The sequence below is a fragment of the Uranotaenia lowii genome, chromosome 2, assembly GCF_029784155.1.
Source record: "Uranotaenia lowii strain MFRU-FL chromosome 2, ASM2978415v1, whole genome shotgun sequence".
NCBI lineage: Eukaryota > Metazoa > Arthropoda > Insecta > Diptera > Culicidae > Uranotaenia > Uranotaenia lowii.
The window spans coordinates 204,762,073-204,789,143 of NC_073692.1; the positions used below are offsets into that span (position 1 = coordinate 204,762,073).

Here is a 27,071-nt window from a genome sequence, read left to right on the forward strand (position 1 = left end):
GGTTGAAAATGAGTGGATTTTTAAATGTATTTTAGTTTATTTACAAAGTATGATCAAATGTACAAACGTGAACGTAGTAAGAAAAAGAGGGACTTAAGCTAGGGTGTCATTTCAGTATGTTCCCCTTTTGATATTCTTTTTTGTTACATTCTCATTTTGGTTAAATAAAATTCATATTTCTTGTCAGGAAACTTCTCGTTTATTTAAGCTTAAAAACAAATTCATTCATTGAATAAAGAAGCATGAGAAAAAAAAATCAAATTTTCATTATAACAGTTCAGAAGAGAAGAAAGTAACAATGCAAGAGAAATAAAAATTAAACATTAACATTTCGTGAATCAATAATTTTCTTTAGAACATTTCCACGTACTTCTCGCAGCAGGAACTGTCATTCCAATGGTAGTCCATTCTCCTCTGCCCAAGCAATAAATGTAATGTAACTACGCTGCCGTCATATCGATATTCTAATAGGACAATCAGGACAAATTTTGTCCCATGTTCTGCTTACTTACGTTATAATGTCAAATGTCAAGCCTTGTTGAAACGCAAAATTTGACCAAACAGACCTGAGAAACATGTAATAAACAGTTGTAGTTAAACGTCAACCTTGCGGTCGTGATTTTGTACTCAACCCTTCTGATTTCTAATCACTTTCGAGATGTGTCAGGTCAAAGTAAAGTGAAACCAGTAATTGTTTAATATGACATATTTGTATGTTTTTTTCTTATCACGACTCTATCCATTTTTCCTATAAAAATTATTTCTGGCTAGGCCACTGCATTTTACAAAAATAATGCACAAAAAAATTACAATTTAACGTCCTCAGACAGAAAAAAATTTTTTTTTTTAGGATTCGATTATCCGGAGAATTCGATTATCGGGAGTGAAAAAAAAAATCGATACTCCGGATAATCGAGTCCGACCTTTACTGGCATATAGACACGAGCTTCCAAGCTTAATGATCATGACCACTTCATTCAAGCGAAACAAAAAAAAAAAACAATTTATAAAATAATAAAAATCTATCGACTTCGAGAAATCTATCGGTAATGAATAAATTGATTTTCGGCCATTTCAGTCACGAAAAAATCTTAAAACGATTTTTATTTCTTCATCCGACGTTTCGGCATTTATCATGCCTTTTTCAAGGAGTCTATTAATACAGACCCGTTCGTTTTTGGCAAAATGCCGAATATTTTGTGTTGCCGAAATCGAATGTTGCCAAAATCTAACGTTTTTTTTCTTAAATTTTTTCTCTTATTTTTATAAAATAACTATTTTTATTATCATAAACGTTATTTCAAGTCAATTTCCGACCATTTTTAGAAATTATTTATTTTTTTTCTAATGTTTTTGATGCGTTTTGCACTATTCTTGTTTTTTTATAATCTTTTTGTTTCTTGTCTTTTTCGTTGTTTTTGTGATGCTTTATCATTTTTAAGTTGTTTTTTTGTCATTTTTGATCATTTGTTTTTTAATTTTTTGATTTTTCCATCTTTTTGTCATTTTTTAGTATTTTATAATTTTAAAAAAAAATATTTGTTTTTTTTGTTGTATTTTACAACCATTTCAGAACGTAAAAATGTGTTTTCGGTGTTTTTCTTAATTATAATGGTCCTGTTATAGCGAAAACAAAAAAGATGATGTTGTTTCTAAAAACCGTTCGATTTTGGCACATGTGACAAAACCAGGTTGCCAAAATAGAATGTGGCCAAAAACGAACGGGGTCTGTATAACATAATTAATGATGTGTTTTAAAAGGTGTTACAATATATGGTGTTCTTACTGAAATTTTTCGTTTTAATTGTCCAAAAAGATTTTTGAATCTGCTAAACTGTGTCCAATCGGGAAATGTAAGTCCAGTTATCTGTGGTGTATAACAAAATATTCAAAGTTGAGCTTTCTACTTGCATGCAATCTTCCTTGGAATCTGTTCTACTTACTATTGATCTGGTTGAGGTAGATATAACACTTTGCAAGTTTTGAAAACGAAAACGGATATAAAATGATTTGCACTAATTTGAATGTTGTTATCCACCTAGCCACTTCTGATGTTTGATGTATTTTGTGTTTGTTGTTTCAGACAATAATAACAAGCTGGTAGCGAAAACCCATCGCTAGTGGCCGCTTTTTGTATTATTTGTCAATTCATCTACTTCACCAGAAAATCAACGTCGCAAAAACTTCATCAGTCGTGTTGATCGACTATCTCCGAAAGTAGATGAGAAAGCCAATATCAAATTAATGGATTCTCATCTCAAACTAAACAATTATCCTGTTTCACTGCGACGTAGGTAACAGTTGAAAATGTAAAAAGACAGTGGATTTGATTGAAACTGAGCAATACAAATACAAATCCATCTCGTACATTCCTGGATTAACCGACAAAATCGGAAAATTTCTAAAAACAGACTATTCATCGATTAAGTTAGCTACGAAAACGATTTCTAAAATAAAGCAATTTTCACGAAAGTAAAAGATCCGGTACACCAGGACGATTTTTCGAACGTCGTTTACTCGATACCTTGCAATGACTGCGATTCTCAATACATTGGAATGACAACAAACTCACTTAAGGAGAGGATTGGCGGACACAAATCGAACAAAAAGGCATTAGACAAACTGCGAAGCGAAGGAGTGAATAAAGACGACCCACGAATGGCAAATTTGAATGGACAAACTGCATTACTTCATCATAGCTTAAAACACGATCACTCCTTTGATTTAAACAGCACGAGAATAATTGATCGTCACAATTTTACTTCCGGTCTGCAAACTTTAGAAATGTCAATAAGAAGACGGTCGTAAGAAGACTGATACTGAAGGGCTCAGTGTCATCTATGTCGGCATTTTCAACTCCGTCAAAAACAAACAAAATCACACTAATACACATAATAATACATCATACATACAAAATACAACAAACATCAGTAGGTGCCTAGGTGGAAAACAACATCCAAAATAATGAAGATTATTTTTATATCAGTTTTCGTTTTAAAAATTTTCAAAGTGTTATATCCATCTCAACCAGATCAATAGTAAGTAGAACAGATTCCAAGGAAGATTGCATGCAAGTAGAAAGCTCAATTTTGAATAATTTGTTATACACCACAGACAACTGGACTCACATTTCTCGATAAGGCAGTATAGCAGATTCAAAAATCTTTTTGGACAATTAAAACGAGATATTTCAGTAAGTACACCATATATTGTGACACCTTTTTAAACAAATCATTAATTATGTAATATTAATAGACTTCTTGAAAAAGGCGTAATAAATGCCGAAACGTCGGATGAAGAAATTAAAATCGTTTTAAGATTTTTTTCGTGACTGGAATCGTCGAAAATCAATTTATTCAGAAAAAAAAACATTTAGGTGTCAGGAGGGTTTATTGAGCAATAAATGTGTTTTATTTCGGTTTCAAATGATTTCTAAGGCTTCAAAAAATTTTGCTTCTTGTTATGTTGGTTTATTTGTACTTTTAAGCAGCTCTAAGTTGATAAAGTATTTTCGAGAAGAATGGCAACTATTTTGCCAACCATTATTATTTTTTTTCTATATAATATTTAAGTTAATGTTAACCATTCTGAAGTTAATGTTAAGCAATGATAATGTTTAGTGAAGGCATGAGCCTTAAAGATTAAATTGTTATAACTATTCAAATAAAATTTTTGGCTTTGACACTATTTTTTGAAACTTTCACAACAGAGATAAATATTTTAAAAACGGCTTCGATTCACTATCGAGTGTATTAATAAGAGATTATGAGAGATGGAGAAAGGGTTTTCTGCGTTCGGTAAAATTGTGTTTTCACTGTCGTAATGATGGTGCCAAAAAAGCCGTTCAGGAATTCAAATTTTAATTCGCCTTCGTCCGGTATGCCGTCGAAGGCCTAACGACGACCCAGTCCAAAATTGTACCGGTCCTTCTTCTTTTCCTCTTCATCCCCGCGCTTCGCGAGTCCGTAATCAAACTCGGAAGCCCGCTTGCCGGAACGCTGAAGCTCTCGTTCAATCAGTCCGTTTCCGGTCGTTTCATCTTCGTTGTCAAAGACGTTCAAGCTCCCTCGTTTGCCTACCCCGAAATTGTACTTTGGAAGACGTGGCTCGCCGGGTTTATTGTCGTAGTAGAAGCCCGCTTGCCGCTTTTCGAGGCCAAAGTTGTCCTTCGGGGATCGAATAACAAACATTTTCTGAGGTTTATCCTCCTGCCCGGTTAGTTCAACCGATCGGGTCTTGGCACCGACTGAGTCGGCAGTACTGCTAAACGGATCTGATGGATTGATTCCGTAGGCGGTGCAGGCCAAATAGAGAACCACTGCCACTACGTAGGAGTTTTTCACCGCCTTCAGGGACATGTTTGGTTGTTTCGGTCGCTGCTGTTTGAGGTTGCTTGAATCTTTGGCTTTGACGTGACTGCCGTTGCAGCATCTGTGCAGCAGGTTAAATATCTTCGATTTTTGACGAACGATTAGTAGTAATTTTCCGCTTTTAGTTATGCAAATAATATTTTTCGAAACATTCAGATAAGGTACTCCTTTTTCAACATAACTGTTTTTGTTTTGAAACAAATGAACAGCGTTCCGGATAACTTTTACCATTTTCTGGCGTGAAATTGTTCCCAATTTATACTCTACAAACTGTTAATAATTATTTAAAGTGTTTCTAATAAGTATAGGGAAAAAATGTGACAATTTAATGTTGGACCAAGCAGAAGGTCATGGCGTAAGGTAGAGTAGGTAGGCATAAGCGTAAGATAGAGTTTCGAAACATTCATCTCAGAAGTAGCATGAAACCCAGCTTTTCAATCCACGCAATTTTTCAATATCGTCCTATTTTATTGTAAAGGTGTTTTGCTGGATCGCGAAAAACATTCTGCTCCAAGCATGCATCTTGATTAAATACTTCACATTCTGAACCAACAATCTGAACCAAAACGATTTTGTAAATATGTCAACTCGAAACGTAAGTCTAACTTGATACCAAAAAATATTTCTTACAAAAACAACAAAGCAGAATCTTTGGAAGATGCATCCGAGCTCTTTGCCGAATACTTTCACAGCGTGTATCGTTTGAGCAACGCAGAAATAGAACAAGAACGCCAATCACCAGTAGAAATCTTACCCGAATTCACCATAGCGGCATCTGATATACGACGAAATATTTTAACGCTCAACGAATCAAAAAGTTGTGGCCCTGATGGAATACCAAACTCATTTAAAAAAAAAAAATGTGTGAGTAGAATCGAAGAGCCCTTGCAATTCCTCTTCACTTCATCGTTTTGTGCCGGATTATTTCCAAATTTTTGGAAAATCTCGCATGTTATTCCGATACACAAGAACGGTTTCAGGCTTACTTTATAAAACTATCGTGGTGTTGCAATTCTCTCTGCAATACCCAAACTTTTCGAGAGTATTGTATACGATAAGATTTACCCGTGGATTGAAACAAAGACTTCGGCTGTTCAACATGGTTTTCTCAAGAAACGTTCAACCGTACGAACCTAACAGAGTTTGTATCGAGATCCTCGCATTGGATGATGCAAGGTTTTCAAGTTGACGCAATATACACTGACATGTCCAAAGCCTTTGACGTAATCAATATAAACGTTCTACTGTCTGTATTATGCAGGAATGGAATAACCGGATCCTGTCTCCAATGGATTCGTTCGTACCTGATCGAAAGAACGCAATACGTCAAACTGAAGAACTTGAGATCTAGTACTTTCTCGGTCAACAGTGGTGTTCCACAAGGGAGTCACTTGGGACCCCTTCTTTTCATCGCTGTTATGAACGAATTTCCTGAAGAGCTAACTGATGTGTTCGCGCTGGTTTATGCCGATGATTTCAAAATGTTTTTGCCTATTCGTCACCCGGAGGGTTGCGTGATTCTGCAAAACGCCCTGCACAGGTTCACAGAGTGTTGCAGTAGATTCGGCTTAAAGATCAATTCCTCGAAATGCAACGTGATAACATTTTCTAGGAAAATAAGCAATATCACTTATGAATACCGCTTAGAAAACGATTTCATCTTTGCTCGGCAAAGCTCAGTAAAAGACTTAGGAGTGAAGTTGGACGCGGAGTTAAGTTTTTCAAAACACATCGAAAAAGTTGTAGCAAAGGCAAATTCTATGTTCGGAATGGTTAGTAGAATCTGTCACGAGCTGGATAATCCCTACACGATTGTCTCTATCTACACTGGATTAGTTTTTTTTTTTTACTTTATTTAATTGACAAACCGAAGAAGTTTAAAAAAAAAACTGTTGACGGTCCCTATACGGTGTTACAACTTCAGTGATTGTGTGTTTGCTTTAACTTAGCTGCTATCTAACTTTGAATTTTGGTTTTGGTAGGGGTAGGATGTAAAGGATTGGAATTGATGGCGGAAAATGGTGGAAGATTTGGGTTAGGATGCGATTAGGAATTTTTAAAGATCCCACACCAGGTTGCACACGGTTGTGAAGACCATTTCCTGTCCTCTCCTCCCAAGAGCCCATAGTAATGACAAGATTTAGATTAGATTTTAGTTAGGACCGTCATTGAATATGCCGGCATTGTGTGGCGACCGTACTACAATATACACAACAACAGACTAGAGAGAGTTCAGAAGAAGTTCTTAAAATACGCTTTGAGAAACCTTGGGTGGCAAGCAGAAATGCCGGAGTATCGAGTCTTGTGCATGCTGGTAGGTTTGGACCAGAGATGTTAAAATCGCGAGTCTACATACTCGCACTTTGCCCTTCTTTGCAGAAAGATTTTATTTCGTTAAACTCAAACTGCAATGATGCTATCGATAGTTCAACTCGGAAAGCATCAGGAAGTAAGATTCGGGTAAACTCGGCAGGAGTAAACAGCAATCGGGGGAAACATCAGCGAAGCGAACGTACAGTTCTGCGAATTCAAAATTCAAATCGTTTTCGCTCGGCAGCCGAACACATCAATCGGACAACGCATGAGGGCGTGGCTAAATGTGATAGATGCAAGGGAACGGGAAACGAGCGAGAGAAGGGTGCGAAGAATGTTAACTCGGTCCGTCGGGCAACGATCGCTCGTGTGCATTCGTGTACGGTAAGCTTCGTTCTGTTGTTTCGTTGGTGTGATTTTATTCCTGCGAGGCATGGAAAACATCAATGCGGAACTGTACTTTTCGTTTTGTGTGCAATTACGTAATGATTGGAACGAAGATAAAATCAATCTGAACACAACAAGTTAAACTCGGAAGAAATCAGCCGAATGATTCTTTCCGAAGCGAGTTTACGCACCTCTGGTTTGGACACGCTGGAAACCCGAAGAAAATCGATCGACTCACTGTTTCTAAAGGACTTAATCTGTGGAAGTTATTATTCGCCGTATTTATTATCTTTTATACCTCCGTACGAAGGCCCCAGCAGTTTACGAAGCGTAGAGCCGTTTTAACTAGCTAATCACATCCAGAATTACGCCAGAAACGAACCAATATACCGAATGATGGCATTTTACAACACAAACATTGATATTATTCAACTAAGCATGTCCAGAGAAAAAATCAAAAGTAGAATTGTGCAGTGCTCTTTTATTAATTAACAATTACTATAGTCATTAAGTGTCATTTATATTATAGAATAAGATAAAGGGCTGAAGCCTAGGATCTAATCAATAAATTTAAATCTAAATCTATTCAACAAACAGTTTGATGATTCAATCAGTTTTGTGCGATTTCTGACGAATTCTTAATTGTTTTTTCTAGGCATATGGCATGATTCTAGGGGAAATCGGGGCGATTGGGATTGTTCTCGTTAACCGAGTTCTCTACGATGCCTTCCATTAGATTGAACAGCAAGTTCAACACCTTAATTAATTTTTTTCTAAACTTTGCTGGTGCTTTCTCATTTGGATATTTTATATTATATTGCATGAATTTATGAATGAATTTGGAGGAAAATTAAGGAAATGAGACCCTTCTTCTAAATCTAATGCCAAGCGGTGTCGATCATTCAATTAAGCAATACGTTTAAAATCTGATTTTATCACTTTTGTGCATTTTCTGATGCTTTCTCGTTTGTTAATACGATTTTTTGGTACATATAGCATTATTTTAGAGTAAGCTGGGATGATTGAGACTCTTCATCGTTTGATTCAGCAATGAATTTTACACCTGTTTCAATCATTTTTGTGCATTTTCAAAAAGATTTTTTTTTTCAATAAAAACATATAACCATTTAAAAAACTTATCAAATGAATTTAATTGGTTACTCAAAGAAACGGCATTTTGCACCCTATGTTTTCAAAACTTGGTAGATTATGGCATCCTGAACTCTAATTTTTTGTCACATTTTGTCAGTCACCACCACTAGTTTTGGTGATATGTTGTTTAAGAGTTTTAAAATCAAGCTGAGTTGAGTTTTAAGTGAAATCAATCACTGATAACTGATGATCTAACAAATTTTCTGAAAACCGATTCTGAATTTGTTTGTTATACGTCATTCAATCAAGGAATAATTTGTTGATGGAGATATTGAGAAATGATCTAAAAAAGAAAGATTTTATAATTTTTAAACATATAATTACTAGAATGTCTGATTTTAATGAAAAATGGTTTTATTTCATCAAAAACTTGGTTGAATCTCGCGAAAACGATTTACGTTTGCTTCAAAAACATTTAAAATTCAACTAGGGGAGATAAGGGCATAACGACCACCTTAAGGAAAACGCTTATTTAACCATAGAAAATAGCTATGATATGAAGGTTACATTATTGTTTCGTGTTCAGACACTTGAAAAGCCTATTTCCCAACGGGCTGAAACTTGAAAAACTAGATGAAAACGTTAAAAAATGCGTTTTAAAAATTTTTGCCAAAAACTGAAAACCAGCCACTGTAGGGGCATAATAAGAACACCTCCTGGGGCAGTATAAGCACCATTAATCAGGGCACGATGAGCGTTTGCTGCCGGGGAATCTAGCAGCGAATTAAACTCGATGGAGTCAGGTGAGTCGCAGATTCATCAAACAAAGCAATAACAAAATAACCTAGGTATGTTTGTAGAATACAAACATTTCACACACGCTCATACATTATGTTTCTGGTGCTTCGTTTGGCGGGTGATGCTACTAGCCGTATAATGTAACAATCAAAAAAATCGATCATGAATTGTAAATAGAGAAAAATCACCTCGAACAGAAATCGAAATCTAGTCTTTTGATTACTTCTCGTACACCATACCAATAGGCTAAATCGTCGGATGTAAACTAGTCAAGTTGTGGCTCTATAAATCAATTTTAATTCGGTGCTAGATTCTACGGCAGAAAATGCTCATTGTGCCTCGATCAATGGTGCTGTATATGCCCCGATTCAACAAATTAAAGTAAAAAAGTGTTTTTAAATTGATAAAACTGAAAAATCAAAAATTTTATGATCGTAAAAATTGAGAAACAATGTGTACATCATGTTGCAGTGCGTACATTATAGATCAAGGTGATTCTAAGATCATAAGAGCTTATTTCGTAATGCTCAAAGCTATAATATTTCCGATACTTGAGAACCTAGCTGATTTTTTTAAATATCTTAGTAAATATGATAAGGAGATTCCTGTTTTTGTGAAAAATCAATGCTATAGGAAGAACGAAACAATTTAAAAAAATACGTACTTTTGTAGAAAAGAGTAGTGCTTATTATGCCCGGGGTGCTCGTTATGCCCTTATCTCCCCTAAGTTGAAAAAAAAATTAAAAATCGTAAAAATTCGTGTGTTTAACAAATAGACATGTTTTATAACTATTTTCAAAAAAGTTTAAAGTAGTTGCGGTATTAAGGAAAATTGATAATTGAATCAAAACCTTTATTTTAAACTTTTAAAGTTTTTGATACGATTTTTACAATTATGTTTGAACACCTTTGGGGATCTAGAAATTTCCGGTTACTATAGTAAACTCATTTCTTGATCTGAAAATCTTAATTGGAAAAAACCTCCTTTGGGATGTTAAAAATATTCATCATTCCTAATCCTAATAAGCACCCAAGCCGAATATGAGATCTCTAGCTCTTAAAACTGCTGAGCCTATTGAGGACATACAAAAAATACACAGCTAATTGCTAAACGGGATAAAATGTCTGTCATATAAAAAAAAAGAAATGGCTTAAAGATTCTTCATAAAGTCCTTTTCTGAAGACTGGCGTTTTTAAACTCTAAATAGTTTTACAAATGTTTTCAAGGAGTTTTTTTTTTTACTTTTTATTAATAATCAAAGGTTTGAAGAACCTCTTAGCTGAATGAAACTATGATTTCAAAGTAGTCGAAGATTCCTTTGAATTCAGCTACTGTAGCTGAATTCAAAGGAATCTTCGACTACTTTGAAAACTTTTTATTGTTTTATAACGAAGTTTATAGAGACATTGTAGACTTATTGAATATATTAATTGAAGTCAATTTTGTTTGAGCAAAAATAAAAATATGCCATCAGGAAAAAAATAACTCAGTGAACACAAGATTTGAAATGTTTCAATCAATTCTATAATTTGCAAAATAAAACAAGAATGAGTACATGAGGTCAAAAAAATGATTTTATTGAAAAGTTTGTCTTTAACAGTATTTGTAGATAAACTTACCAACCTGTATCAATGTCCTCCTTTCAACGCCTGACAGCCGGGAATTTTAATCCACCTTTAATTGCTATTTTATCCTTGAAGTCACAAATATTTCGACAGTAGGTATCGGTTTTCTATTTACGAAATCCGCCGCTTTCCACTTCTTTTCTCGCAACACACCTTCTTTTGCACTTAAAATTAGCACCGTCCCACTCAACTTGGTTTGCTTATTTTCGGATTTACTACTTGGTACTAATCACCCCAAATCCTTCAGATGCGGCGTGCGTCTAATCAAAACACATATATTTCAGCAGCACATCAACACGACGACAAACAGAAAACGCCGCAAATTTTATTCACACAGAAACACAGCGCTAGTGATTGAAACACTAATTTCGAGGGATTTACTTCTCGGTAGTGATGAGATTTTCCCGTGTTAAATTTTCCTTGTTTTCGCTGAAAAACACGCACACTGACACATGAACTTGCTAACGATGTTGGCAATTTTAACACACACACAAACACTCACATGAGTGAATCCACAAGGACTTTTGCCTCTGCTCCTATCTTCACTTTTGGAGGATGCAGTTTCGTCTGGCTATTTATTATATTATCAAAAAAAAAAAAACTGCACTGAAATTTCCGAAAACTCTTTCGAAACCTCTCTTTCTGAATCACAAACGATCGATCACTAAGAATTCTCGGAAAACCCGCTCAAATTTCAACCAAAAACAGCCACAAGCAACCAAATTTTCATCCGAAAACGGGATGCTGTTTTCCCTCAAACGAATGGTTTTTCCAGCTCAATCCACATCCAATACACAGCAAAACGTGCGAAAATTTCAACCGTATCTCGCAACGATGCGTCCGGGACTGATGAAAATGTGCCCCCTGAAAAACCACCTCACAGTGACCATCAGACACCGTTTTCCGCACTTTTCTTGTTATGAATCTTCTGTTTCAGCTCACCCAACTAGGCGGGGGAAAATCAAGAGCGACTCTAAAGAGTTTTTGGCTTAGTTTGCTCTTGTCTACGAACGATGGGCGATGCAATGGGGGGAATCTTTCACTACTGTCTCCGATGCTCTGTTTTTTATGCTCTGGCGAAATGTGAATCGGTTTTGCGAGTTCGCTATGTTCGAGCTTATTAATGCTGCGCCATCATCATTGGTGCGACATTGAGCCACTGATCGAATCGAGAAAATGTCACGTTACAATGTTTTTGTTATTAAAGGGAGCTTCAAAATATAAAAAAGTAAGTAATTTTTTTCCTTCGTAAAAGCAGTGTTAATTGACGAAAATCAGTTCAATGATACAAAAAAATCTGAAAAAAAAATCTTTTTTTGTTTTTACAAATAAAAACTATTTTTAAATCCATTTTGTTAAAGTTCTGGTACTAAATAAAGGCTAGAAGAGTGATCAATAGTTTGGCCTCTACTCTGCTAAGTTCAAATTTTAAAATTTGAAATTTAATAGACATATTTCTCATTTTAGATACAAAAACTTTAAATTAAAAAAATAATAAAAATTTTAAACACATTTTGTTCTTTTTCCTAAATTGGTCAGAGAAAATTTTTTTCCATGTCGAAAATATCAATCAAACACCGATGTATTCCTTTCAACTGGAGACTAAAAGACACCATAAAATGAGTTGGATTTGTAAAAATACGCCGAAGCTTCCTTGTACCAACTATTTCTCCCCCTTATAAAAAGTTAAATCCATTTTATGTTAAAGTCAAATAAAAAAAATTAAAATAACAGATAAAATAAAGAAAATCGTTTCAAAAGGTGGGTTAACTTTAATTGTGTTCAAAGGGTATCTTGTTTAATAAAATTCGAATTAATTGTTCCTTTTCTTTGTTCAAACTTCGGAATTTAAGAATTCTCAACAATTTGAAAGGGAGCTTTAAATACACATGACGAAAGAACACAAAAATAGCTTATTGTGGTTGGTTACCGATTTTTTCTTCTAGATTGATAATAAAATAAAGAATGTTAAGAATTACAACACAATATGTCAACATAAATAGATGCAGAAGTAATTGAGATTTTTAATATCTTGAGTCCACAAGTCATAGTTAATAAGCCTTAAAGCTGATACGATTTTATCAATTTTCGCTGGGGATCTTGATAAGGATTCTCCAAAGTGCCTTGATTCTAATTTTTGGGATTAATTAAATTATTGGGCTTGAAATTTTTTACTCCACTGTTGACGATCCGGGGCCAGCGTCTTCACCTGGTCCCAGTCAAGATTCTCGTCGACAGTTCGGATTTCAGCAGCTAGGCTTCGCCGCCACGAGTTTTTGGGTCTGCCTCTTCTTCGATGACCTTCTGGATTCCAATCTAGCGCCTCTCTGCAAATCTCGTTTTCATCTTTTCGCAGCGTGTGCCCAATCCATCTCCACTTACGTTCCCGAATCTCGATTTCTAGCGCCCTTTGATGACACCGGTGATGTAGTTCCTCATTCGAGATCCAGTTGCCAGGCCACCAAGCGCGGATGATGTTCCGCAGGCAGCGGTTTACAAATACTTGCAGTTTTCGCGTCGTCACCGCATATGTGGCTACCAAGATACTGGAAGCACTTCAGTGACTTCACTTTCTCGACTTGTTTCCCAGCTACTATGAAACTGGAGGGATTTCCTGTGTTGATCTCCATCGACTTGGTCTTTCCGACATTAACTTTGAGACCTGCTGCCTTGGAACTTTCGGTGAGGTCGTCAAGTTTGCTCTGCATGTACGGTTGTGATTGGGCGAGCAAAACAATATCGTCAGCCAGGTCAAGGTCGTTCAGTTGCTCCATTGTTGAAGGATTCCACAGCAATCCTTGGTTCGGTGCACAGTCAATCGATCCAGTAAGAATCTCATCCATTACGATTAGAAATAGTAGCGGTGATAAAATACATCCTTGTCTTACTCCAGCAGTTACCGGGATTGGTTCGGACAAGACACCGTCGTGCAAGACCTTGCACGAAAATGCCTCGTATTGTACTTCGATGAGATGGACTAGTTTCTCTGGGATCCCTCGTCGCCTTAGAGGGGCTTGAAATTTCTGATAATAAATTTGATTCTATTTCAAAATATTTTATTGAGCAATAAAGGGAAGCTATTTATGTTCTCTAAAGATTATTCCATTTAGTGCCTAAAGCTGATGTAAGAAGCTATACGTAACACAAATGGATAGGGAAGAATGAGGATACTTGATCCCTGGGGATACTTAATTCCTTCGCTATATCTTGAAACCGCAATGTCTTTCAAATATCAAGTGTTTTAGAAAAATGTGTCAAATTGAAAATAACAATAATGCAGTTATCTAAACAGATTTTAAAAATTTCAGTTTTCATGTTATTGAACTATGATTGAATAGATTTACTAAATGTGATTTGAAGATCTTTTCTAATAACTTTAAAATGTTTCCCTCATGAAAAATTAGAATAAAACTATTTTTCATATATGTACGTCAATCGTTAAAGTATACATAATATGCACTTCACAATACCATATTCTCAAAGCAACAGTAAACTCTCAATTTTTTTTAAGAAAAAGTTTTCCAAAATGTACCGTCAACTGGGGCAACATGCAACACTTTTCAACTTCAATGGCTTCTAAAATCTTAATGCTTACAGATAGTCATTCCTCTTGTACATTAAAAGTTTTAAGGTTGATGGGACACCAAACCTACGTAGCAAGAAAAATTATTGGTACTACCAGTGATAATTAAATTTACAAAAACATGCGATTTTCACCTTACTAAGAAGAAGGGGTAAGTTGCAACAAACTCTGTAATTCATGTAAAATCAAATGAAAACGTTTGAAAAATTATAGTTTTTGATACATTTGTAATATAATTACGCATAAAACACCAATTGCAGTAATTTTTGGTTTTTTTTTTTCGAATTAAATTTTACTTTTCTTCTGTCAAATTTTTTTTAAGAAAAAATTGTAAATCTGCTGCATACATTTAGGGGTAAAAAATACTACCCAATAAGTTTATAGCTTAAATCATGAAAATAAATTTTAGGATGGATGAAATTTTAATGTTAACAAACGCATAATGCAAAACAATCATATCCCAGCATTTGGAAACGCCATTTATGAGATTCAGTTCTGATTTGAATTTTGTTGCATTTTGCCCAAGACAGCTAATTGAATTATAAAAATATTTATTCAAAGAAAATTGGTGATTGTTCGAAAAATATTTATACACCAACAGAGTTGGTATAGGATAATGGAAGCAATTTTAAGTTTGAAGGTGATATCACTATGCCAATCCGTCATACTAGGTAAAGTTTTTTACGGCATCGAAAAATGTAAAAAATTGTTCATACATTGCTCGATTTTTAAGTTTTTTATGAGAATCATAAACTTTAAAAAACCCTTTCATGATGTTAAAAACTATGTCGTCATCAATTTGTTACCATTCAATCATAACATTATTACAGCATATTGAAAGAAAAATTGATTGAATGTTGTGATATACAAATGTTGCAGCTAACCCTGCTTTTGCATGATGCCCCGTTTGACGGTATGTTATGGGTTTAATTGATCCCTAAAGTTAAAAAATATATTTTTCTTTTGAATGGACCTTGATCATTGGTTATCACGGAATTATTAATATTTATCCAAGGTTTTTTTTGTCTTACGAAAATGCTTCTAGTTCATCTACGGGTTCATGTCTTATTCTAACTTTCGGGACATATTGACTTGAAATAACACGCTGTCAGATAGATCCCAAGAAAATATGATGAAAATAAAAAAGGAGGATCAAGTATCTCTATTCTACTCTATATATTCCGAAAAAAATCCAGCTTCAACAATGAAAAACTCAAACAATCCAAGGTTGCCGAAAAATATTCTGTATTTTGGCGAAAAAAAATTCTGAATTTCGAAATGAAGAGTTAATCACCGTAAATTTGTTTTAATGAAATTATGTTATCGGCTATATCGGTGAAATTGTATATTCTTTGAGAAAGAATATTTAAGAATTGAAAGAATATAGACGGATAGGAGATTAGAATAAGGTGAAAGATGTTGAAAATGAGCGGGAGGGTAATTTTAATTTGAAAACTTTTCATCACATTTCATCGTTTTGTTCCTCACGGGCCTACTACTACGGGCCTACTAAACGATGAAATGTGATGAAAAGTTTTCGAATTAAAATTACCCTCCAACTCATTTTCAACATCTTTCACCTTATTCTAATCTTCTATCCGTCTATATTCTTTCAATTCTTAAATATTCTTTCTCAAAGAATATACAATTTCACCGATATAGCCGATAAAATGATTTCATTAAAAAAATTCTGAATTTCTGTGATTATACCCAAAAATTCTGCGATGGTTTTCTGTGACGCTTTTACCTTAAGTTGCATTGAAAATTCTTGAAAAATGGAGTCTTTTTTACATTTTACTTCAGAAAAATGAATAAACTTCTTTAATATTATCATATTTTCCTAGTCCTAACTTAGAAATCCCAAATTTATATTGACATTAGAAATTGAAATTTGGAAACATGTACAAAACTTAAAAAAAATCTGTGAATTCTGTGAATATTCCCAATATTCTGTGTTTTGTGACACAGATTCTGTGATAAAAATTTGCTCAAAATTCTGTGAAATTACTGATTTTTCTGTGATTTCGGCAACCTTGAAACAATCTTCAAAGCTGTTCCGCTCAAAGTAGAAAAAAATTGAAAGCAAAAAATTCGAAAAATATGCATAGCCATAGACTCAGGCTTAATTGAGCCGTACCACTTCACACATTTTTATGATTGATAAAAGATACAAAAAGAACCCTCTTTCAAATGTCAAGTTTGTAAAAGGTTGATAATTTCTTTTTTAATTACCAAGGCCGTATTTATAGGGGAAGAAATTGCTTCTGGCCATCACCTAAGGTGGGGGGGGGGGGTTTGTGGGAAGGCGGTGTTTGGCGAGGAAAATTAAAGTTTAAACTTAAAATTCATCATTCTGCTATATGTGAAAACTTTGAAAAAAAAAATATAAAAATTGGAATTGAAATCACTGTTAAAATGTTTATTTTAACAGGTAAGGGTGAAATAATATCTCGAATAGTTTAACTCTCATACAAATTTTGGGGGTCATTAAGAGTATGATAATGATGATGTATTTTGCGTCCGAAAACAATTTTTCAACAAAATTTATCTAAATAAACTGGTTGATGTGTTTCCGTGAAAAAAGACAACTTTTCGAGGTTTCCTCATCTTGATTTCAATTGAAAAAATCCCTAAATTGCCTGGATGATGCCAAGATTTTGGGTTGAAAACTTTGAAACCGAATGCCCGGATTTTTAGATAAAAATAACCCGGATTTGTTGTTCCCAGATGAGTGCGGGAAAATATCTGGCGAGCTTATGTTTGAACCAATTTTGATGTTCTGGTTCCAAAGTTTTTATTAAAATCTAAATTGTTGCTTGTGACTGGATTGTGGAATCTGTATACAGTTATTCAGTATATTATTCTTGTTTTTCAGTTCGGTTCATAACTGAAACAAAATCCTGATTTGAATCTTGGTTTTGCATTTGAAACTTAATTTTTTTTAAATGTTCGACGAAACTCATCATTTCGGAATATTAAAAGAAAATATTTAAAATAACCAACCATTTTAAAGTTTGGGATTTGAAAATTTTACTCTTAATTCTTATGAAAAATTGAAATTTAAAAAAGTTTCGTGAATCAGAATTGAAATATTAGAGCTTTGTCATTCGGAATTTTCATTCAAATTTAATAGTTGAATTACGAATAAATAATTTAAGAAAGAATTCAAATAGAAAATCGAAGATTCAAAATCGAAAAAAGAGATTTGTTGGTTAGGGATTCTGTTATAAAATGCACTTCATGGTTCATAATTATTAGAAATATTTGTTTGAAATTATGATTCAGAAATCGATTTCAAGTTGAGAATTTTTATTCAGTTCAAATTGCAGAGTTCAGATTCGGAATTAAAATAAAAAATTGTTTAAAACAACACACAAGACTCCGTAAAAACCACTATTATCTAAGAAGATCTAAACTCGTTTTTAAAATTGCGTTTTTCGAAAAATCTTAATTTTAATTTGAGTTTTTTTTTCAAAGGATTTTAATCTATTTATACATACAATCGAATGTAATACTTTCAAACGGCTCCGATTTAAAGGAAGGGGGGGCTCCCATACAAAGTTGATAAAAAAAAATGACATAATTCGAACAATATTAAAAAACAACAGACTGATCAACGTGAAAAAAGTTTGTGGTGTATAGACGCTTTTAAGACTGGAAATGTTTTTCAAAATACTATTGAACCTCTTCGAATCCAAAAAGGGGGAGGGCTCCTATACAAAATTAACAAAAATTAAACAGAATTCGGACAATTTTCCTAAACTATTGAATTTTCCTATCAACGTGAAATTTGATGTAAAGCCATTTTCAAGATCGGGAATGGTCTCTATAACACTTTCAAACTCCTCTGAATCCTAAACAAAAGTGGCGCCCATACAAATTACCAGAAATTTAACACAATTTTAACAATTTTTGGAAATTTCTATACCGATCAGTGTAAAACTCTGTGTGTAGCCGTTTTTGAGACCGAGAATCGTTTTTATAATAGTTTCAAACCCCTTCAAATCAAAAAAGAGTGGCTCTCATACAAAATCTATATATATAAAAAGCAATTATCTGTATGTTTGTTTGTTTGTTTGTTTGTTTGTCCTCTATAGACTCAGCCGTCTTCAGAGCTAGAGGTCTGAAATTTGGCATGGATACTCATTAGGTCCAGGAAGGATGAAAAATGTTTTCAGATTTTTGGATGACCCCATCTGAAGGGGGTCGTCCATACAACACAAATATGGTTTTCGCGATATTGACGTTATTTTTTGTCGGATCGTGTTGAAAATTTGCACTTGAGTATTTTGAGAGACGAGAAATCGATTGCAGTTATCAAATTTAGGGTCAGGGGTCGGCCAAAGGGGTCGTCCATATCAACTGATGAATGTTTTTGCGATATTGACGTTATTATACACCAGATTGTGATGAAAATTTGCACATGAGTGTTTTGAGAGACGAGGAATCGATTACAGTTATCAAATTTAGGGTCAGGGGTCGGCCAAAGGGGTCGTCCATATTCACTGATTAATGTTTTTGCGATATTGGCGTTATTGTACACCGGATTGTGATGAAAATTTGCACATGAGTGTTTTGAGAGACGAACAATCGATTACAGTTATCACATTTAGGGTCAAAGGTTGGCCAAAGGGGTCGTCCATATTCACTGATTAATGTTTTTGCGATATTGACGTTATTGTACATCGGATTGTGATAAAAATTTGCACATGAGTGTTTTTGAAGACGAGCAATCGATTACAGTTATCAAATTTAGGATTAGGGGTCGGCAAAAGGGGTCGTCCATATCAACTGATTAATGTTTTTGCGACATTGGCTTTATTTTACATTGGATTGTGATGAAAATTTGCACATGAGTGTTTTTGAAGACGAGCAATCGATTACAGTTATCAAATTTAGGATTAGGGGTCGGCAAAAGGGGTCGTCCATATCAACTGATTAATGTTTTTGCGACATTGGCTTTATTTTACATTGGATTGTGATGAAAATTTGCACATGAGTGTTTTAAGACACGAACAATCGATTACAGTTATCAAATTTAGGGTCAGGGGTCGGCCAAAGGGGTCGTCCATATTCACTGATTAATGTTTTTGCGATTTTGACGTTATTCTACATTGGATTGAGATGAAAATTTCCGCATAGGAGTTTTGAGGGACGCTCTTTTGCTTTCAGGTTTCAAATCTTGACTCAGGGGTCGGCAAAAGGGGTTATTATCTGTTCACTGTTTTTACGATATTCTCTTGATGGAGCATAGAATTGTAATGAAAATTGACACATGGGAGTTTAACAGAAAAGATAATTGATTTCAGGTGTCAAGTTTTGAATCGTGGTCAAAATAAAAGGCCGCCCATGTCAGTTTCTCACTGTTTTCGCGATATTGTCGTGATCATGCATCGGATTGAGATGAAAATGTTCAGATGAGGGTTATAAACTATGAGCAATTGACTCCAGGTAGCATGTTCCGTGTCAAGGGTCGGCGAAAGGGGCGTCTATATTCACTGATCACTGTTTTCAAGTTCCTGACGTTATTTTACATATAATTTGAAAAGAAAAAATGGCACAAGGGAGTTTTGAGGAACGTAAAATTGGTTTCAATTATCGAATTTCAGGCCATGGGACAGAAAAAGAGGGTTTCATTGAAAGTTCAGTGTTTTGTGCAATAATTTTGTTTGAGGCAGTTAATTGATACCAATTAAAGTGTGAAGGTCAAGCAAAAGAGTCATGCACACAAACAAATAGTACATGTTTCTGCCATAATGTCTAGATTTTGCAACCGATCGAGAAGAAAGCACTCTCACATAAATTTTAATAAAAAGCCAATCAACCGTTTAATTTGAATTTCAAGTAATAGTAATAGTAGCGACTTTAAACACTGTTGAATTTTTTCCCCAAATTGTCGAAAGAATGTTTCGAATTCATTTTCTAAACTCATTTTGACGTACCAATTATTTAAAGCGAAACGAAGTTCGTACGGGATCAGCTAGTACGAAATAAAAAAAATAAAAAATTATAAACGTAAGCGTTTGGACTGAATGAGACGATCTTTTAAATTAACAAACAAGTTTTAAATCAATTGGATGAAATATTGTATTGACGCCTCAAATTTTAATGAAAGAAGACTCTCATATTTAATAAATGAAACATACTTATTATCCCTCCTATTTTTTCTTAATGGTGGCTTCTTCAACCTTCAAAATATAAAACCATATTCAGATTCAAAACAATCTTGAAGCTCAGGCGTCATGAAAATAAGTTTGCTTTAAATAATGTTGAAATTTTATTGATAAGGAAGTATATTTAAATTATAATAATTTCAACGCATCTTGTTTGTCCAAACAAGGGGTAGTTAAGCACACCGGGTCAGCTAGTAATGAAATAAATTATTAATTATAATTTATTGTTCATAAAAAAAACTTGTACTTTATTTTCAGGTTCAGGAAAATTGAGCTTGAAATATATTTTGTTGGTTCGTTGTTTAACATCGTTTATATTGTAGATACCTAAAAAACAAAGATTTAAACTAAAATCTTAATATATCGAAATCACAAGGGTTGAAAATAAGTATGATTTTAACCCCGAGCAAGTTTTTCTTTCGAATGGAGTCTTCAAGATCTCTCATTTATATTCTAAATCATCAAAAATACTGAACACTTTTTGTATTTGATTTCGAATGTAATGATTTTAAATGAATTACTATAAATATAAAAGGGCTGAAAACCGAATAATAAGATACTCATAGTATCACTTTTTTAACTATTGCTTATGAATAAATTTTTCGAGCAATAATACTAAAGGAAAAATCTTGTCATCAAATCAACAAAATATGTCAGGAGTTTTGAACGAATCAAGCAATATGTTCTGATAAAGAAGTAATTAATTCTCATTTTAAAAAATGTTACGACTTTTACGAGGGATATATTAACTTTTTCATAGGTACATTTGTGAAAATTGATAGAAATATAGAAATTATCAGTTTGAAAAAAAACTTGCAGAAAATTTAAAAACTGAAAAAGTGAGGAAAAACATTTAAAATCCTTTTAAATGATTAGTTCTATCGGCCTTTGTTGGGAATAAAATGATTAAAACCAGACAATAAGCAAAAGTATGACTATGATTAATACAAAATTGATATGCTTTTTTTATCATAATTAAAATTTGTGTGAATTTATATACTTTGCAACCTTTTTAATTTGAAAAAAATAAAAAATCAAAATGACGTATCTGTAGTTGAATCCAAAAGACTGAGTTACGCTACTGAGTTTTCTCTCCAATTTGATTTTTTTTACTATCAAATAGTTTATTTAAGGCATTTAGTAGGCGGAAGTATTTTTTCCTAACTTTAGCTTAGTATCTGGAAGGCCAACTTGAATCTGAGATAGAGAATTCTAAAGGAAACTTTTTTTTACTGATTTAGCCTAAATTTCATATGGGAGAGTATGGTTTTCTTTGATTGATAATTTTTTCGGTGATTTATTTAGGACGAAATTAAAACTGCTGTTTTTTTACGTTTCGACCTACTGAGCTTCAGCCATCTTCAGAAAAACTGTATTTAAAATAGATAGAAAGTAATAAATTTTATAATATTTTCAAAAAACTATTTCCTATGCACACTATCTCGAAACTCACAACTTGTTTTGCCGCGTGTTTCCCTAACGGCCGTCTCTTGATATTTGAAATCGACGTCAAGAAGATGCTCCTAGTCAGCCGTCGTCTCGGTGCGCTTCAGGTTGGTTCGTCGTCGGTTTGATGCTCGGTTGGATCGTGCTCTTGAATTGGGGCGTCCCTCTCAGCTTTTTTATTAGAGCGTTATAGATGCTAGAGATTTCCATGGCATCTCGTTGGATGTTTACTGCTCGCTCTCCTCTCAATTTTATATGGAGTGTTTCAGCGATTTTCCTTCTACCCTCATCGCTCACTTTTTCCAATATTTTGACATCATCGTAGTTGAATGTGTGGTGGTTTTCCACAGCATGTTGCGTTAAGCCGGTTGTCGATGCGTTTGGTTTGAAACTATATTTGTGGTTTTTAATTCTTTTTTCGATTGTTTGAGATGTTTGTCCACAATATACGCGACCGCATTCGCAAGGGATTGCGTATACTACTTGCGTTTGTTTCATTTTCGGTATTTCATCTTTAAGTTTGGTGAAAATGCTGTTTTTTATTTTGTTGACCGGTTTTGAAGAAGCGATGATGTCGTATTTTCGTAAAATTTTAGTTACTTTTTCACTTAGATGGGGAATATACGTCAAGGATGCGTATCTGCCCATTTGGACGTCCCTGTCCTCGTATTTGAGTGAGTTGTAGATTGCATCAACACGTGCACTTAAAATTTTGTCAATGAAATCATTCGGATAGTTGTTGCATCTGAGAATTCCTTTGACAGTTAAGATGCTTTTTTCTCGTTCTATTGTGTCGGTAAATTTAAGTGCGCGGTCAATTAATGCAATTGCGGTATTTTTCTTGTGCGCATACGGGCTGCTGGATGAAAAATCTAGGTATCTCCCATTAAGTTGTTTGGTGAACCAATTTTTATTTATTTGATTACCGTTTCTGGTTAGGGTCATGTCCAGGAATCGTATAGAATAATTTGTTTCCCTTTCGACTGTGAAGTTAATGCTGTCGAAAGGTTGGTTAAATTCATTCTGTATTTCATCGATTTTGTTTTCCTCTGCAATAAGAAAACAGTCGTCTACATATCGTTTGTACGTTATAAGGTTGATTCCCTTTGTTTTCAGTTTTGCAATAACTTCTTTTTCAAGGTGTTCGAGGAGAATATTCGCTACAACTCCACTGAGAGGTGACCCCATCCCAACCCCGAATATCTGTTTGTACATCTTGCCGTTGTACTGGAAGAAAGATGCTTCCAGTACGATTTTAAGTGCACGCAGAAATTCGAGCCAGGGGATTTGTGTGTGTTGGTTGATTTCTCCCCATTTTCCTTCGATTATTTCGTACGTTTTTTGCACTGGTACGTTAGTGTACAGTGACACGACGTCGAGAGAGAACATAACGTAGGGGAAAAGTTCATATAACGCCCCATGTGGCTAATACGCGCCACCTTTGTTTGGAAGAATCTGAAACATTTGAAGCCTGCAAAATATTACCAATTTGTTCTAAATGCTGTGATTGGTCATGGCAAGTATGAATTTTTCCTTAAAATGCCCCTGTGTCGTGATAATTCCACAATTTAGGTTTTTCGTCATTTTGATCTAAATTTTAAAACACTTTCAATAAGGTGTCACCAAGCAGAGAAAAACGAATAAGACAATATTTTCTGACACATCGATAGAGGAGAATCTAAACTATGATTTTATGCTAAAAAATCATACTGAACTCGCAAAGATATGCTTTTTATGGGTATGTTCTATCACGGCCCATGCGCTCGTTATAACGCGCCAATCGTAGTAGGATGAAAATAGCATTAGTTTTTCAAAAAGGCCAATTTTCATTGAAAATGAACAAAAAGTCTAAAACCATATTTTGAGCGTTAATTCAGCCCAAAAAATCTACTTTTCGTTTTTTTCAAAATTTTGATTAGTCCATTTTGATTTTCTTTTCAGTCAAAGTGTCTGTAAGTATTGGTGTGTTTTTGGTCTTCGGCTGCTTTCGGGTGTGTTCGGTTGCTAGGCGCATATTGAATACACAGCGGCGCGTATTTGCAACACAGTTTTGTTCTGTGGCTTTGAATATGGTTTTTAAAAATCAAGTTTTTGAAGCAACTATAGCAATTTGAGTAATAAAATATCATAGGCATTTGTAGAAAACACTTCTCTTCGACGATTGTACCCATTTTCAACACAATTTGTACGTGGAATACATAGAAAATCAGCGATTCGCTTAGGTGGCGCATAATAGGGCATGTTCCCCTATCCCTCGGGGATTTGAATTTTGGTGATCTCATTCGAAAAGTCGAAGCTAGTCCGAACGTGATATTCGGTTTTTCCAACTACCTTTTGTAAGATGTTAGCAAGAAATTGAGCTAGGTAGTATGAGGCTGACCCTACGGTTGAGACCACAGGTCGTAGCGGTCGGCTTTCTTTATGCGTCTTCGGGAGCCCGTAAATTCGTGGTGGGGGGCAATTGAAAAGAAGCATTTTGTCCCGTGTCCTTTTGTCTATATATTTGTTCGTGTGCCATTCCTTAAGCATGCCGTTAATTCGTGATAATGTTCGATCGGTAGGGTTATCGGTTAGTGGTACGTATGTTGTAGTGTCACTTACCAAAGCTGACATTTTGGCGCGATATTCGTTGGCGTGCATTATCACGGTTTTGGCGCCTTTATCCGCTCGTGTGATGATCAGCTCGGCGTGTTCTTTTAGGAAGGCTCGGCTCCGGGCGATGTCTTTGTTGATCCATTCCTTTTCGCTGGTACGTGGTTGAGTTTGATAATTTATGAAGTTTGTTACCATTGCGGATACCTCGGATCTGATGTTGTCTGCTTCAGGCTTGTTTTGGATTGCTCGTTCTATATCAGCGATAAATGCGACATACGGGATATTATTTTTCGGTTGGATGTTGTATTTGGGACCTAGCAATAGTGTCCGTTGTAGGTAGTCAGGAATCTCTACATCTGTTGTATTTTCAATCCAATCCGGTTCAGTGTTCAGCTCACGGATTTTCTTCATTTTCAAGTTGGCTAGTTTTTGTACTTCGGATTGCTTGGATTGGTTGAAAATACGTAGAGCTCGTTCTTCTGTCATACTATGGATTCTGACCCAATCTTCGTTGGAGACTAAACTTTCCAATTTACGAGCTAGAAAATTCTTTTCTTTTTTAAGAATTTCTATTGTTCGTTTTGAATCGCTTATCACAAGGCTTATTAGGCGAATTTTCTGCTTGTGTTCTAGGCGATTTAGCTCGTATTGTGATTTTTTGTTTAGAAGAGTAATTTTCATTCTGTAGTCTAAACAGTGGGGGAGAGTGGGGAATCATGGGCCACTTTTAAAAAAATGGTATGGTTTTCTACATTTTTTAGGTATCATGAGCAACTTCTAAATTTTCAATAAGCTATTTTTCCCAAACCTTGACTGTTTAAAAATAGCAATATGTTTTGGATCTTGAAAAATTGTAGGGAATCGTGTGCTACTAAATTCAAATTGACCAAATAACATGCAAATTTTATGATTTGACCCAAAACTGTAATTACAAAGTTCATTTCGCCATTTTACAGCAATTTCAGTTCATCATGTTCTTGAACATGAGTATGATAGAATGTATTTAAAATCCTGGCTCGTGAACGTTTTGGCAATATTCATTATATAGGGTGGACAAAATATTTTGCATAACTCTTCATTTGGCATAAGAAAACTTTACAGTTAGGGAAAACGTATTTTAAGTTCTTAATGTGTTTAAAAACATAAAATTATAGTTGGCTCTAGATGTGTAGCCCACGATTCCCCAAAAGCTATGATTTGAAAATTGATCCCCGGTTACAAGTCACGTTGCTTCGTATCCAAATTTTTTAAATTAAATTTAGGCAGGGTACACTAATCAGTAATCGTTGTCATCGTCATCATGTCATGTTTTCGAATCGAATGTTTCGAAAAACAAAAACCGCAGATAGGTTGCCAACGTTAGCGAAAACGTGCGATTTTCTCAATTCATTTTTGAGAAAAGTAAAACAGCAATACTCAAGAGAGGAGAGCTGAAAAATTATCAACTGTGGGAAAAGTCTCATGTTCCATGTTTACATCTGCCATGCGTTCTGCAGATCAACGTTTATTGTTGTTTTCCACCAACTAAACCACCTCGAGAGCGTGGTTTGAAACCGGCCTACAGTGGATGGTTGATTTTGTTTCAAGAGAATCACTCTCACTGTTGTGGGGTTGTTTTGGTTTTTACCTCCTAGGCCCCCAGCCAAACTTGAGATTTTGCTCCCATCCCAAACCTGTAGCAGCAGCTTGCTCTCACTATGCACCATAATTTATGCTTCAGAGAGCACAGCTGGTTTGGGGAGACCATTTGAATAAAAAAAAACCCTTTTTGTGGTATTGGTGCCAAGCATTTGTTTGATACACCCGAGCAGAACGAAACGTTCTCAATAACAAGTTATGTATTGTGAACTTTGTTTTCTGCTGAATTTTTTGTATAAATTATTCTTAACATGAAAGTTGAAGAACTGTTTCATTAAGGGGTTTTGTAATGGTGACAAATCTGACAAACTTTTATTCGAGTAACCGTATTTACTTACCCAAAAAATCGTTTTTAAAAATAAAAAACAAAATCATCGTAGATTCGTTTAATTTTTTGAATATGAAAGGATGTCATTTGTTAATGAAATTGCTGCAACAATACTTATAAACTTGAAATCTAATTTCATTTTATATTGTTAATTTTACAAATTTACATACAGGGGAGAATGATGATACTTGATTCCTTCGCTACATCTCGAAACCGGAATGTCTTATAAATATCAAATGACACATTCCACCGTGACGTAAAATCGCTTTTCCGGACTTTTCTGCACTGTTATCATTCTAGAAGTCAACCAATTTACTTGAAAACGAAAAAAATTGTAGCGAACGGTCGCAAATTGAATTTTCTTCAAAATAAATATAATTTGGTCATTTTAAAATTTAAGTTGTTTTTGTTGTGATTAATTACTTTTGTGACGTGAATTCACGCTAGAATTAACCATTTCGGACTTTAGTACCTACATCTTTAATTTCTTGTTCTCTCTGTGGAAATAGAATATCGGTGTCTTCGAATGAGTTGTAAAGAAAACAATTACCTACAATTTGATGTACGTAGCTTTTCGATTGAACAACAACGAACGTTATGCTTATTTGAAGTTGTGACGTGAATTCACTCAGTTCAAACAGAACAGGGTAGTTGACTGAATTCACGTCACGAAACATAAAGTTATACCATACTGACTGGACTCTCGATTTCGTTTTCTGGAT

At 34.6% G+C, this 27,071-nt stretch overlaps 2 protein-coding genes across 4 annotated transcripts in view; both read right to left on the minus strand.

Annotated features, from left to right (window-relative positions):
• Window positions 1-11,446, minus strand: part of LOC129745985 (dual specificity tyrosine-phosphorylation-regulated kinase 2) — a 437,758-nt gene extending 426,312 nt beyond the window's left edge. For 2 of the 3 annotated variants that reach the window (XM_055739401.1, XM_055739400.1), the window contains exon 1: window positions 10,585-11,444. The gene's annotated coding sequence lies outside the window, so the exon portion shown is untranslated. Of the gene's footprint in view, window positions 1-10,584 lie in introns of all 3 variants that reach the window. The other variant, XR_008737218.1, reaches the window with a different exon arrangement.
• On the minus strand, window positions 3,372-4,407 carry LOC129745986 (helicostatins-like). Its single transcript, XM_055739403.1, has one exon. The coding sequence runs from the start codon at window positions 4,356-4,358 to the stop codon at window positions 3,894-3,896; it is 465 nt and encodes a 154-aa protein (XP_055595378.1). The 5' UTR covers window positions 4,359-4,407; the 3' UTR covers window positions 3,372-3,893.
• Window positions 11,447-27,071: the final 15,625 nt, after the last annotated feature.

What these genes read in the sequence shown, in the direction of transcription:
- LOC129745986 (XM_055739403.1), bottom strand. Translation starts at nt 4,358, where the DNA reads ATGTCCCTGAAGGCGGTGAAAAACTCCTACGTAGTGGCAGTGGTTCTC.